This window comes from Melozone crissalis, unplaced genomic scaffold (assembly GCF_028551555.1).
Source record: "Melozone crissalis strain CALT ecotype California unplaced genomic scaffold, PUWL_Pcris_2 ptg000009l_1, whole genome shotgun sequence".
In the NCBI taxonomy this organism is placed as follows: Eukaryota; Metazoa; Chordata; class Aves; order Passeriformes; family Passerellidae; genus Melozone; species Melozone crissalis.
In genome coordinates this window covers 8649695-8665047 of record NW_026535787.1, presented here as the reverse complement: position 1 = coordinate 8665047, position 15353 = coordinate 8649695, and the positions used below count along the sequence as shown (strand labels likewise).

Genomic DNA, 15353 nt, shown 5'->3' with positions numbered 1-15353 from the left:
AATATTCAAGGATCAGGAGGAAGAAATTTGCTTTCCATGGGTGTTGAAAGGGAAAATTTGCCAGTCTTGCAAGACAGGCAGTAGCACCCTCACCATTAAAATGCAGAGGTGGGCTCCAAAAAGCTCTAATTATTCTGCTGTGTTTACATGTTCACCTTGTAAATTTTTTCATTCATTTTTATTAATCTACCATTATGTTAAAGAAAACACGCAAAGGTCGAGTATTCTACCAATCTCATTATGAATGCTTCTGACCAAGACAAGTCCCTGATTTCAGGATTGAGCAAAAATCTAATCTGTCTTTCAAGTGTTAAGACTGCTGTAAAATCATTTTACAATGCAAGGAATGAAACCATATATGCATTTGTTTTCTCCTCCTCAGAGTTTATTTTGCATGTGATTTTACAGTTTATACTTCACATCATACATTTATTCCTTCTCTTGAAGAAAGGTTTGACACAGACGCTTGCCATTACATTTTGAAACCTGGAATTGTGCCAGCAAAATAAAAATTAAAAAAAAAAAGAAACAAACCACCCTATAAAACATATTAGAGCAATACATTGTAAATATAACATGTTTTAGAAGTTGCTCTGTATTAGAAGAAAAACAATCTGGGGGAAAAAAAAAAAGATAATCAGTTCCAGTTGCTAAAACAGTTCAGTATATTTTATTTAAAGTCATAGCGTAACAGGAATGCTTTTATTAGCCCACAACCAAACAATGATCAAACAGGTGCAGAGGAAAATGAAGCATGATCCTGTGGTACTCAACTGCAATAGAACAGTCTCTGCCACACAGAACATATCAGACTGGGGATGTTCACAAAGCCCTTTCAGTGTGAACTCTGCAAAAGACTGTTTTCCATCATGCTGCATTATTCCATCCCTTGCTTTGCTTAAGTAAGCAAGCCACAAGTAAGCATTCCAAGAACTGTGAATAGATTGTCAGTGTTGGCACCAACTATTCAGTAGTTTACACAATGGTTCACAAAGGAAACTGGGTAAAATTATGACTTGGAAATGGTCACGGACATCTTCCTCTTTGGCTACTTTAAAAGTTAGAAAATTCAGATTGGTACAAAAGACATTCATTTCAGAACCAATTCAAATATGTTTTTAAATAAATGGAACAAAATAAAGCATGTCTCGTTAATTTGGTATTAATTTTCCAGAATAATCTGCAATACATTTTCAAATATACAAAATCTTACTCTTTACAAAAAAGTTGTAGCTTATTGAATAAACTCACTTGAATTATCTTAGCAGCACTCCAATAATTAACTATCTTAATTTTAATCAAAAAGAACCACCTTAGTTTGATCACTGAATTTTGAGACTGCTTCTTCATGAGAAGCAATGTTTCAAAAGTTATAAAAGTGCAAGAACATCATCATGTTCCAAGCTGAAAGGCAGCTTCTGCAAGTAGTGAAATCAGTATTGCAAGGTCCTGATGTTAGTGAAATATATGCAGTGGGAAGAACTACACTTTAAGTACCTCTTCCAGTGTGGTATTGTTGCATTAAGACCAAAACATGCTTCTCACTGAACATTTTAGTGATCTAGATAAAACAGTTGTGTCATTTTAGTCCATCTCTAGCAAGTGAGACGCTCAGACTCAGTGATTTGGGTGGGAGCAGACAACCAGCACACACAATAGCATCAGCAGGCCCCCACTCAATCGGCCTGCTCATTTTGCTGCCCAGCATTTTTGTGCATTTGTAATTAAATAAAACATGGCAAAGTACAAGACTCTCAGAGGACCTTCTTATCCATTTGGATAAGCATTTCTAATTCCATGTTAGACTTCATTGAAGAAGAGGAGCCTCAAATTAGGTCCCACAAACCGTTAAGGCTGCCTTTTAGCCAAAAACTTCTGTTTCATTTAAGCAAACTACTTACTTTTAGTAAGAAGCACTAATACATAATGAATATCTGAATTCACTATCAAAATGAGGATTATAAGAAATTACAAACTTTGGAGCAGGATCACTCTTACCATTCCTGATAAAATTCTGTAAACAACAATTTAATTGAGAATACCTGCTGCTTTGCAACACCTTAAGTGTAATTTCGTACTACTAGAACTACAAACCCAACATTTTCCTTTCTGCCTCTTTGTAAAGCTTCCTCAAAAGAGGGCCTAGCAAGTCAAGAGCTCTGCACTTATATGTGAATATTAATCTTACATTTTAAACACCTACTATTACTATACTCAGCCTCAGAAAGCCTCCTTAGAGCAAGTTTTGTTATACTTAGTACTAGTACAGTGTATCAGCACTTCTTTGTGACTTGCTTCTTCTGTGGTGGTCACAGAGAACTTCACTTTGGGATGTCCACGTTGTGAAGCACAAGAGCAACTCTGCTTGGAATGTACACCTAGGAAAAACATGACAAGAACAAGAACAGCTGAAAAACCCAGAAAATTAACAGGACACAACTTCTAAAAAACAGTATATGGAAAAAAAACCCCCATATTTTAACTGTTAAAAATCTGTCATTTGGGCACTGTTGTGGGTATAAATATAATATTTAAAGAATGATTATCGACTGCTTAGTCCCTAGCATTGGAATTACACAAGATAAAAATTTTAAAGGCAGCCTAATTACAATCTCTCTTCTATTTTTCTTTTAACAGCTTAGTGTCATACATTTTAGGTGGCTACCAGGAGAGGGACTCACATGAGTTACAATGACCAGTTTCAAAAACCTGAGAATATCCAGGTCAACAGATGGGTCAGTGATAAATGACAAAGTTCTGCAACTCTCTTTTACTGTGAATTAAAGTTGTCCCAAGGCCTGTGATGTCATTTCATACAGGTAAATACCAGCAATATGGCACAGCAGCACATTCTTCACACTCTTGGCACCTCTGGAATGTCAGTGGCCGAACAATAAAACTCCCTCTCAAAAGTGGACAGAATCAAAATTAACCATTTAAATAATTGAACTTTTCTTCCCTTTTTTTCCCCATGAATACCACAAAAATATCCAAACACATATAATCAAAAGACTTCTCATAGATCACAAAAGAACTCGTGGCAATGTATTTTACATGACATTCCTTCCAAGCTGAGCAGAGTCACAATGAGAAAACAAGACTGATATGTGGTATCTACCAATTACCTTGATACATCGTACTCCATCAATTGTCAGGTCTATGAATGTGTTTTCTGAACAAGTCAATAAAAATGCAATTATAAAAGGTAACACAAGATTGAAGATTATTGGTTTCATTCTGACAACGTCCTCTTTTAGACTATCCTTCATCCCTGAGGAATGTCTAATATTCTGCAATTTCAACTGCGTTATCTGCTAACGAGAGCCTGATGGCACGAAAGGCTTTCATTGTTTTCAGAACAGAATAAAGCAATAAAGCAAAGAGCTTTAGGAAAAGGAGAAAAAAAAGGAAACTAACTGATCTTCATTGAATCAGACAGAGCAGTGTCCAATGCTTCTTGAAAGGCAGCGAACATAATGATTTCCCCTAAGGTTTCAGTGATAAATAGCTTCTATAAACTGGTGCAGGAGAGGAAATACTTAATGAAGTCAACTACCTCAAAACATATAGATAAAGGAGAGATTCTGAAGTTGTGTACTCAAAAATTCAGCGCTCTGGCTTTGGATGATGAAGTCAGAAGGGAGAGGGAACAAACAGAAATAAGTTTTCTAAAAAAGAACTTGTAAAATGTTACCTCAGTTATGGGGAAAAAAAAATGTTAATGCAGGACATGGCAATCCTCAATTATATTGTGATCAATAATGTGTCAGATCCTAGGAGGAGTAAATTAGCTCAATTCCTTTAAAGTCAATTTACATCAGCAGAGAATCTGAGAGCACTGAGGATCATCCAACTCCAACCACTCATTTGACAACCAGAACTTTAAAACTGGTTTAAGCAGAATTTCAGAACTTGCACAGATGGTTATATTTAAACTAATGACAGATCTTTTCCATTTGCCATCAAGAGCTATATCTGCCAGCTTATTACTTTAGTCACTTGTTTTTTCCTTACCTAGGGAAATTAAAGACTTTTTTAGAGTTTTTTTATCTTGGAGGGCTACTTGCTAAAGCATAGAAAAGCCACATAAGGCTCTATCTCCTAATCTTCTTTCATTGGTCATGTAACCACCTCTGAGGCTATTTGTTACAAAAAGCAACAATTAAGGCATGAACAATGCAAAAATACTGATTAAGCATATAATTACAAATAAGATTATTAATTTTTCATTCCACTGGTGTACAATTTTTTTAAAAGGAAAAATACAACACAACTATTAGATACTACTCGTTACAAATATATAAGTATTATAGGTATATAAGTATTATTATTATTCCTTTCCCCCAGCCCAACAATATTCCCAGAAATACTATAGTCTATGTGCTCTGGCTTTATTACTTGTTTCAATAGACAGAACTCAGAAGATTGTGTGAGGGACTGAGGAAGAACAATGTGACCAGTGAGGTTGGAAAGATCACTTGTTTTTCCTGAGATAAAGTGAAAACTGGAAGATTATCTGCCCAGGATCCCAGCAGGGTTTCCAGACCAGATTTCTCACCTCCACTCCTCCTTCTGACAGCCTGAACCAAAAAAATTCCTCAGCCTTTTCACTCCAGTATTATTCCTTTTCTTTCAGCACCTCCCACTTGAATTACCACTCTTGTAGCAACATATCCCCCTTTACTAAAATTTATTTTTCTATATTTTTTCCTTGAGTGTACTGACTGTTTCAAGCCAGTGCACAAAGTCAACCGTACTCCAAACATATGCTTCAATCTGCCATTAAGTAACACTATTAAAAAAGTCAGGAATCCATTGCTGACAGGATAAGTTGAAATGCAAGCATTTCATTGTATGTTTGAATCCACACACTTTGAAATATATAAATGTAAGGATAATCAAATGTAAAAATGTATGGATAATCCTTAGCTCTAGATGTGTCTGGATTGGACCTTGACCATTCAGTTGATCAATGATTCACTCTAATTCAGTGTCATCTACAACTGTGCTCTGTCCCAACATGCTGGTCACTGCCCCAGACTCCAAACAGGATCAGCTCCATCACAATTCCTAAGACTTTCTCCTTGATTCCAGTCAAGAGATGCACACAGAACCTCTGATTGCTCAAACAGCAGTGGCCAAGCCAGTTTTTAACCCACATAACAACTTTATTTTCCCTGTAGCTCCTAGGCAGGAATGCTGCAGGAGACAAGGCTGAAAGTTTACTGAACTGACTGGAGCAACCTTGGCACACAGCTTGAGTCATTTCATCAAGAAAGCAGTCAGGCTGACCATGCATGCTCTGACTTTGCTAAATCCAGGCTGGCTTTCTGACTGACCCATCTCATGTAACCCACTTGCCTGGGCAGAGATTGCAAGAAGAGGTGGTGCTTTTCTTCTGCAGCAATTGCCCTACAGACCCCTCAGCTTTCCTTTTCAGCCTTGGTTCAGCTGTCAGAAATTTCCCCTGACCACTATGATTTTTTTCAGATAATAATCACCAGCCTTTCAATCACATCACTGAAATAATCCAAGCCTCTGGGTGTACCCCACTTATACACAGCCTCTTTAGCCTACTGCTCTGCTACTTTATTTTCAGTAGTGTACCATCACACAAAAGCATCTGAAAGCAGACTTTGCCCTTGGAGTCTGAGAAAAAAAACCCCAACAAACAAAAAACCAAAAAGGCACTGAATACTCCTGTATTGTCCATATTATCCATCACAGTTTTGAGCCTTCCCTTTGTCAAGGGACTTGCCTTTTTGTTTTTTTCTTTACCTACAGATTTGCAGAATCACCTTCCTCTCATCTTCATTTTATATATAGTATACAGCCTGATATATATATATATATATATATATATATATATATATATATATATATATATAGACAAGTGTACTAAAAGTACATAGAGGCTTCCTGATTAAAACCATTACAGGAAACCTAGCTATTCTTCAGCAAAAAACACTATAAGAGATATGTAATTTTTTCCTTTTTCCATATCCTAGGAAGAGTGTTTCAGAATTTTATTCTTTCATATACTGCTGCTGAATTATACACTCTCAATTACTAGCTTCAGTTCTACTGATCTCTGTTCTTTTAACCAGCTTTTTCTGATCACAATTTTTATCCCATTCATGTCTCCTTCATCATTTCCCAAGGCTCACTTGATGAACATGGACAGAAGCAAAAACCCAAAGAACAGAACACTAAAGAGAATTCATTCATAGCTTACCCACATCAATCAAATCACCCTCAGAGTCTCTCTTGTGTTCCAAGCTTTCTGCTCATCCTGAACATCCTTTCCAGCCACTTCCTCCCCTCCAGGCTCACCCATGTTGGGAAGGGCCTCAGGAGACCCAAAGTCCCTGCTGGAAGCAGGGCGAGCCCTGAGATCAGAGAGGGTCACTCAGGATCTCAGTGAATTGTCCCTCTGCACTTTATGCCAATTATTAATTTAACTTACAACCTCAAGCCCTCTAAGGTTCACAGCAACTCCACTATTTTAGGAAGCCAAGACACCTAAAAACACACACAGAAAGGTTCATGAGGCCTTTTCTGACAGAAGAGTGTAACATGGGGATTGGAAAGCATCCAATCTGTTTGAGACAGGATGACTCAGCTACAAAGACAGTTTTTGACAAAGTTAACTTTCAAAAGTTTACTCATAAAATATCACTGAAAGACTTTATTCGCAGTTTGTCAGGAATGGAGTAACTGCTGTTACTTCACCAGCAGATGTGCTAGCAGAGAGCATGGTGGGGAATCTTGTTCATAAGGCAAATACAAAATGGGATTTTCTTGGCACTTTTGACCTTTTTATTCTGCATGTCCATATGAGGCAGCTACACTGTCTGAAACTGGGCAAGTGCCATACAGATCAAAGCTTCTGGCACTAAAACAGTATAACTAGTAAAGAGACAAAAAAAATGAATTCTTTTTAATAATCAACCTCTTGCCCACCAACTATTTATCAAGATCATAGTCTATTCATGCTGGCTGTCTCACAAACAGGTCAAAAACAACTGGTACTACTACTGGCCAGGATTGTAAGATGTTTTCAGCCAAATTCTTACTCCTTATACTTTATTTTTTTTTTTCTTTGAATATCCAGAACATTTCTAGGAAAATAAGAGATTTAAAGAATTAAGAGTACAGGATTACCACATGTAGGAAGCACCTGTGAACAGCAGCAGCTATAGGCAGAAATATCACCTTACATATTTCAGGAGGGGACTAAAATACACAGCAATCTCCAAATATATCTAAAAACCCACAAGCAAGAGGTTCTACAAATGACAACTGCTACTTTCAGATCTGTCAGACTAATTCAGTACCAGGTGCAAGCACAACCAAAATTGGCTGGAACTGCAATGAACTGCTCTTCCTCTGACTTTCAGGATTGGAAAACACCAAGCCCTAAAAATAATTTCAAGGTCATTTTGCAACAGATGGGAGAATTACTAGAACTCAGAGCTAGATCAGGCACTGCAGAAAAATACTCAGTAGCACATATTGCAGCTGGTAGATGCAGAAGGCAATGTCACAAGAGCCTGTGCCAACATCATCCAAAACTTTTAATTAAAATGAGGACTTTAGACAATCTCCTGTCCCTGTATCACCACTACTTTTCACACATGGACACTATTCTGAGAATATAATTAACCATCCAAGAATAAAATAGATGATAGCTCTTCCTTTCAGACCATAGTTTATTATACAAAACCTCACGCATTTTGGTTTTCATTTTGGTAGATTTTGCACATGACAAATTATGTGTGCTTAAAATAATGTGAAGTTTTGCCTTCCAATTTGTTTTTCAATTTACAACTATACAGCATTAATATGCAGAAAATAATTTCTTAGATTTTCTTGCTCCATTTAAGCAAAAAAGTCCATAAACCGCAAAGGGTGTGTCCCAAAATTTCTTCTCTATTACCTTCTGCACTCTTTTTTCAGGCTGAGAAAAAGTACTTTAAGACAGCAAAAACCCCTGAAAAACAAGTACTCTGAAGACAAAGATAGGATGAAACAAAATTAATAACAGAGTAACTTCACATTACATTTGCTGGTGGTTTTAAGAAGTCAAACAATCAATGAAGATGAACAAATGAATTTAGAAGTCTTAATCATCAAGATTTAAAAAACAAAAAGACCTTTGTGGCATTAAATTCTGATTGATTCACCTAGTTTGAACAGTTAAGCTTCCAACTACAAACATTCTTTCATTTAGTCTGTCTATCTGCATATCAGGGGAGAAAATAGGTTAAAGATTACATCAGTGACTTAAAATTCAATACATAAATCCTTATAATGAAAGTTATTTGAATGAGTATTTTCAAAGCTAAGGTCACTAAATGCTTTTAGATCATTTCCATCTATGGGAGTATTTTAATTGGTCCACAGATTTAAGGAAGCAGGAATTTGCACTTTGACACTGAATAATATACATTAAGGTCAAGGTTAAAAGCTCAAGCCTGTAATAAGGATATTCTTAAAATAAACTATATAATTTCACCTTAATTTAATGTGAAAAGATTTATCATTGAATGCCAAAAATAGAGAAACAGAAAAGGCAGCACTGGGGACAGGGGGAAAGGAATACTCTGACATCTATTTATTTTTTAACTAATTGGAATGAACTATAGAAAAAGTAAATCTATAAAAGTCAAAATATGTTAAGCAATTATATTTCACAATAAATCATATACTACTTTTCCAATGACACAATATCCTCTGTTATATCCCACTTAGCCTGTTTATTAATCAGTTTCTGTTGGTGCATGAAGTGGGAAAGTATAACCCTTCCATTTCCATATAAACCCAAACTTTTGGTGTGGTACAAAAAATTTACTACGACACTTATTGATAGCTGGTTCTTTCCTACAGCAAAACTCAATCGAGTTGGATACCTTAGAAAAGGCCAACAAGATATTCTGAGTAATACACTATTAAAAAATTACACTTTTTCTTCCCCCTGCCCCAAATCTAAGTTTCACATCCAACCACAAAAGCCAAGTTAGGTACCAGCAAATGAATTAATCCAGAAAGGGGCACAGGGGTTGAAATGTGTGTGCAGCACTTAATTTACATCTTGCAAAGAGATGATGAAACATAATCAAGACTAAAGGTTTATCAAAAAAGCACACATAAACATACCTCCAAAAAGACTAGTATGAGAATACCAGAGTGGAGTTGTAAATAGAAATGAAGCTAAAGAGGTAAAAAGAATCTATTCCTACAGTGACAAAATGGTTCACAGCTTGTAATTAGAAAGTTTGATTACATGGAATGTTATGTACCTTTCATATATTTGTTAACAATCCATTATAGAAAAAAGCAGTGAAATGGAAAAATTAGTACAGTTATTTAAGTAAGTCATATTACAAAGGGCGTTTCTGTGCATTTTCTATGGAGTTTTCAAGGTGTGTCTGATGATGTTGAATTTGGGCCCTCTAAGAGCTTTACTAAGCAAGCCTGAAAATTGTACAGTGAAATGCTCAGCATTTCATCTTCTTCCAGGATTCTTTGCTCCAGGAATTTCATATCTCCCTTCTTCTCATTTTGATATGCCACCTTGAATATTTCTTTTATTAGATGATTTTTTAGAATGAATCACGTCACATTTAATCTTCTATTTTTGTACCACATTTGTGTGCTATTAAAGCCTGACTTGAGAAGCAGAATTATTGCATGTGATTTCATTTTGTCACAACCCTCTGGGCATGTTTTACTGACAATGTTTACTCACACATCTTAAGGAAGGTGCATCTCTCATTAAAAAAATACTCCTTCAAAGTTTGTAGTGGAGGAGAAACTAGAACTTTTGAAACAAGAAACTCAAGTCTCATGGATTATGAATTATTATTAAACAACAGGAATAATTATTAAACAACAGGAAAAGAACTTTCAGAGTTTATTGAGGTGGCATCATAAGTTATTTGGTGGGAAGACTTCTGAGTTGGATTTTAGAAACTGCAATTAAGACTAAAGAAACTCTTAAGCTGGACAAATTACCCAATTACCTGGATATAAATTGCTATCTGAAATAAAACATCTTTATTTTACTGCAAAATGGCAGCTGGAGGCATTTACTGTAGCTTTTGTTAGTTCTTACATGAAGACCTAATTGCCGAATTTAGGTTTTCCAGATGTTTTTCCTCGATCACTATTACATGGTGTCCTTTCACTGGTACTTTACCTTTATTTGGTGCAAGAGGCATCTTCTGGGGGGTTGGCTGGAGCTGCTCTGTGAATTGGGTGGCAAAGGACACAAGAGAAATGGTTTATCTGGGTTTCTCTCTGACCTACAAGTGCCATTGCCATGCCACAGCTTTTGGTGCAAAAGTGCATTTGCTGCAGTGTTTGCCACATGCCTTATCTTGCACACACTCCTAGCAAACCACAGCTTCACGTTCTGCCACGTTTGTTTCTGGCTTGGAAGGCTTGCACTCACCATCTAATGAACTAAATGTGAAATACACATTCCAAATCACAGTTAATTGGCTGGCAAAAGTTAAGTTAGTGATAGATAATTAAGATGCTCTCCAATCACCCAGGCAATGTACTTGAATTGGGCACACGAAGCGAGAGCTCTGGAAGCAATAATTTGCTACATAACCTTCAGGAATGAAACCTCAGACCTTTCATTTCAAATTAGCACAAATACTTACTCACACTATGAAGGCACTATCACATGCAAATACATAAAAAAGAAAAAAACAAACCCAAAACCCATTCCTAAGATCCTTTACACCAAGCACAAAAATTCTTTCATGTAAAGAAAATATTTTAAATCATGCAAATGAAAGAAATGCCAATACTCTGGATACAATGAAAGAAAGAGAGACAGAGGTTAGAAGTGAAAATAATTCTCAGCAGTTTAGATCTCATGAGAAAATTTAAGAAGTGACACTAGAAATTCATAATCTGTTAAACTATGGAAGGGGAGTAGCCAACAAAAATCAGTGCAGGTGCTCCATTTTTGCAGGCCCTTAAGGTCACAAATGTAATTTATTTGCAGGTATTTATGTGTACCAATATACCTGTGCATAGAGAACCATGCCCTTCACCCACATAAATGTTTTGGGTATAAAAATCTAATCAGTAATATAAATTATTTCAGAATTTTTTTCAGTGAACTCTTAATTCCCAGCCTTTCTGAATATTATTTTCTTGTGCTTATGAGCATATACACAGATGTGAATGCATACAGAAAGAAAGGGAAATATGTGCACATGTACACATATACATAAAGAATAGTGAAAATAACATTTTAAAATTCCTGCTTGTGATTCTGATTTCAAGAGCAATTAAGGAAGGTAGAGTTTTATTAGTGACCACCTCAGCTAACAGAAATTGCATGCCAGGATATGTCTCCCAGTTCATCTCAAGTGATTTGTAGAAAACTCTTTATCCATTATTCATACCACTCTAGGAATGGAAATCTTTGAAATTCTTGATGTGAACAGAGAAATCCTGTTCCGTTTTGCAAAGTTTTTTCTATAAACTGGGGAGGAAAAAGCCAGTTGGCAAACACATGATTGACCCTAATTCTTGTTTGTAAAGTTAAATACATGATTTTAAGATAGAAAAGGAAGATTCAGTTTCTGTAGAGCTTTAAACAAAGCAAGCATGAAGATGCAGTCTCTTGACTGAAATAAAGTGAAAATAAAGGAAATTATAATATTAAGGAGAGCAGCTCAACGGCATATTAGTATGTTTCCATGCATGTTGGCAAGGAACACTGCATGCCAGACACTGCAAAAGTGCATGGAAATATAAGAACAAGGTTTAAACAGAAAAATTAGTTAATGTTCTTGGTTATAACCAAATCATAATGTTATCTATACTGTATTTAGATAAAGGTTAATTTCAGAAAATAAATTTAAAATATCCCCTTCCCCAAATAGAAGAGCCTCCATATTTGTCCAAAGAATTGCAAAACTTACACAGATGAAAGTAAAATGAAAACAAAACAAACAAACCCCCAAACATTTTACTCACCATAATTGAATTAGGTCGATAATTGTGAGGATAATGCTCAGAGAAGTACTCTGTTCTGTGGTCCAGCCTTTGATGCCCTCCATATTCTCCAGCATCAGAATCAAGAAGGATTTTATACTTGAAGGCAACTGTTAAGGAACTATGCCAATTACCCCTTAAACAGAAAATAAATCAAAGCAAAAGATCTAGAAGAACTAGTAGTGGAAGTTATGCAGTAATGGAAGCATGCTGATATATTCAACAAAACCCAAAAATCATACCAAAATCTAAGAAAAGAGTGGAAAAACATGCAGAACATATAGAATTCATATGAAGTTTTGAACTGAAAATTTAATTTAGCACAGTGACTCCTCTTACAGCAAGCACCTCCCAGTATCTTCTGCAATCTGCCATGAATGATAAGTTTATACACAACAGCAGATATGCACAGCACTTCAGGTGATGAACTAGACTAAAAATGTACCACTAAACAAAACAACGCATTTGAATTGCATTTAGGAAGTAATATAATTGTGACCATCAAAATCAATTGGTATTTAGCAGTATTTTACAGTCTGTCAGAATTAGATCAAGTGTCAATCAGAAAAGCATGTAATTTTACAGAAGAAAACCCCACAACTCCTCTGAGAGTCTTCTGGAAAAGAGCTGGAATTATTATAGCACAGAGGAACAAAAGAAAGAATATATTGTAAGAGAAGGCCTTTTGAAAGACAAATATTCTTACTGCAGTTGCTAAAATGGGGTGAATTATTTAACAAAGTGTAGCAATGAGTTGGAATACCTCTAGATACCTAAAAGGAATCAAAGAGATTTAGCAAAAAATAAAAGATAAAATAAAGTCGAAACTTTACAAAGTAAATGCAAATCATAAAACAGAAAAATTTGTACTTTGTTCCAACACTTACTGCTGATGAAAGAAACCAAGTGGTGCTTGTGGGGGTGATAGAGTCTTAAGTGGTGAGGCCATTTTCCTTTTCATAATTCTTGAATTTTACTAAAAAAACTAGCATAATTTCAGGATGAAGGGTATCACTTTTGCTCCTCTCCACACACTGCTAATTTTGAAGTCTAAGGATTCAACCTATGAGTGAAAAAAAATATACCGAGAGTATTTGGCTAAATTTTGTAATGAAGTTAAACACCTTGGCCTGATAAAATTCAGCTCAGGCCATTTCAGTGGCAGGTGAAGCCATTTAAGCACAAGTACTGAGAGGGAGAGGGGCACTGTCCCTTTTAACTTCTGCCAAATATGATTTTTGTTTAAACCACATGCAAATTTACAGATATGTCAATTCATGCTGGTTGGTGATTATAAATATAAAATGCAGATTTACTTTGGAGCCAAGATAACAAACCTTGTTAAAAAAGAGGGAGATATACACACATATAGCTTAATTTTAATGAGAATTCCAACACAAGGGAAAAATTATTTAACAAAATCAAGTGTGGAATCTTAAGGAAGGAAAAAGAGTTCTTTCTGAAATCTTTAAGCCCCTTTCCTGTTTGTTTTCCATCCTTTCAGCCATGTTTCTTTTGAATAGAGGAAAGAAGGTTTCCATATTGAATTTTCACTGCAGACTGGCCTTGGAATCCAAGCACTATCCTACAGAAAAGCCTAGGCAGTAGTAAAAACATAAAATTGGAAACTTATGAATGGTTTCTCCATTAACATTCAAAGTTTTATCTACAATCAGAAAACTAGAGACAGCTGACCTAGATGTTGATTGTTCATCTACCTCCAGACTGAAGCAAATTAGGCAGAAATAATTTGTTAGCTCAAGCTTCTTTTCTCATGAAAAGGCTTCTGAAAGAGCATAATTTATGAAGTAAAATTCCAGTATAAGCACAGAAATGTTTTTCTTTTTCCCTCACATAATGACTCAGAAATTGGGCAATAGGATATGCCACTCTGATACTTACAGACACTCACAGTGCTGCAAAACTCCTTCTTCTCCCATGCAGATCAAAGAGGCATTCCCACATTAGTATGCTGTATTTCTTATTCACACCTATTAACCTTAAGTATCAACCACCCTGATGGAATTTAGCATTTGACTGATCCTAAATTAAGTCCTTTGTCTCAGCCTGCCAGGATTCTACCAGGCAGGGACAGTTACACAACCAGGCTTCAAAGGGGTGTCTTTGCCTTCAGCAATCACACGCCAGTGACTCATTTAAATGACCTTACTTGCTCATTAGAAGCTCTAGATGCACGTTGTAAATGTCAGAGAGCCTGAATTAATGTGGGGATTTTTACAAAAAAGTATATTTTTTGCAGCATTTTGATGACAATATTTGTGATTCCTCAGGTTAAATCTAGCTATTTCCTTATGGATGACTCTGGCTTCAAATCACAGAACATCCTGAGTTGGAAGAGAGCCACTAGGATCCAAGTCCAACTCCTGGGCCAGCACAGGACAGCCCCAAGAATCAAATGTGCCTGAAAGCACTGTCCAAATGCTCCTGATCTCTGTCAGATTTGGTGCTGTGATCACTGCCTTGGGGAGCCTGTTGCAGTGCCCAACCACCCTCTGGGGAAAGAACCTTTCCTAATATCTAACCTAAACCTGACACAGCTTCATACCATCCCCTCAGGTCCTGTCACTGGTCACCAGGGCGAAAAGATGAGTACCTGAATGTCCTTATGAACCCTAAATTCATGCCACTCTGCAATTCATTCACTCTGGGACTATAATGCTTTGATACCTGCTATGCAAAAAGAGCGATATGTGAAACAAAGAAAGCACTCTTTCCCATGACATCTTTTTTCTGCTTGAGCAGTACATGACAACATGAAATGTCAAAATACAGATAAGTCAGCAGCAATTTACACTGCTCAACATTCACAGATTCTCATGCTGACATATAAAATCAAGGTCTCATTCCTTGAATACCTCACACCAAAGTACAGTATCTTACAAGAACAAATTGTAGAACAGAGCAAGGAAAATAAGTCAAGAGAGAAGACTGAAGTATAAGGAGGAAGGAAAAACTGACCACAAACTGTGACTTCTCATACAGACATGGACTGGCTGAATGCCCACAGAAAGACTTTCCAAAAGCAGGTGGGACCAGCAGAACTGTAATGTTTGCTGACTACACCTTCTCATATAAAAGTAGAACTGGGGTTGTTATGCCAACAGCCTACATACAGAAGAGTTGAAAGAAGAATGACATTTTCAGTGAGTTCTGAACTGAGGACTGCCTACAAAAATGCAGGCCAGGCAGGAAACTGCACCTTTCAACATACCTGGTAACATATCTGAGAAGCTGCATAAAAACCAGCTTAGAGATATATATCACTACAATATATGGATAGACCAAAGCCATCCATTTTATAAAGGCAC

General features: G+C 36.3%; 1 protein-coding gene across 1 annotated transcript in view; it reads right to left on the bottom strand.

The window, feature by feature from the left end:
* Positions 1-383: 383 nt before the first annotated feature.
* Positions 384-15353, bottom strand: part of GBE1 (1,4-alpha-glucan branching enzyme 1) — a 136272-nt gene continuing 121302 nt past the window's right edge. The window contains exons 15-16 of the mRNA XM_054270313.1: positions 12007-12126; positions 384-2378 (exon numbers count right to left, since the gene is read on the bottom strand). Of these exons, the coding sequence (XP_054126288.1) occupies positions 2322-2378; positions 12007-12126 (177 nt within the window). The 3' untranslated portion in view covers positions 384-2321. The remainder of the gene's footprint in view (positions 2379-12006; positions 12127-15353) is intronic.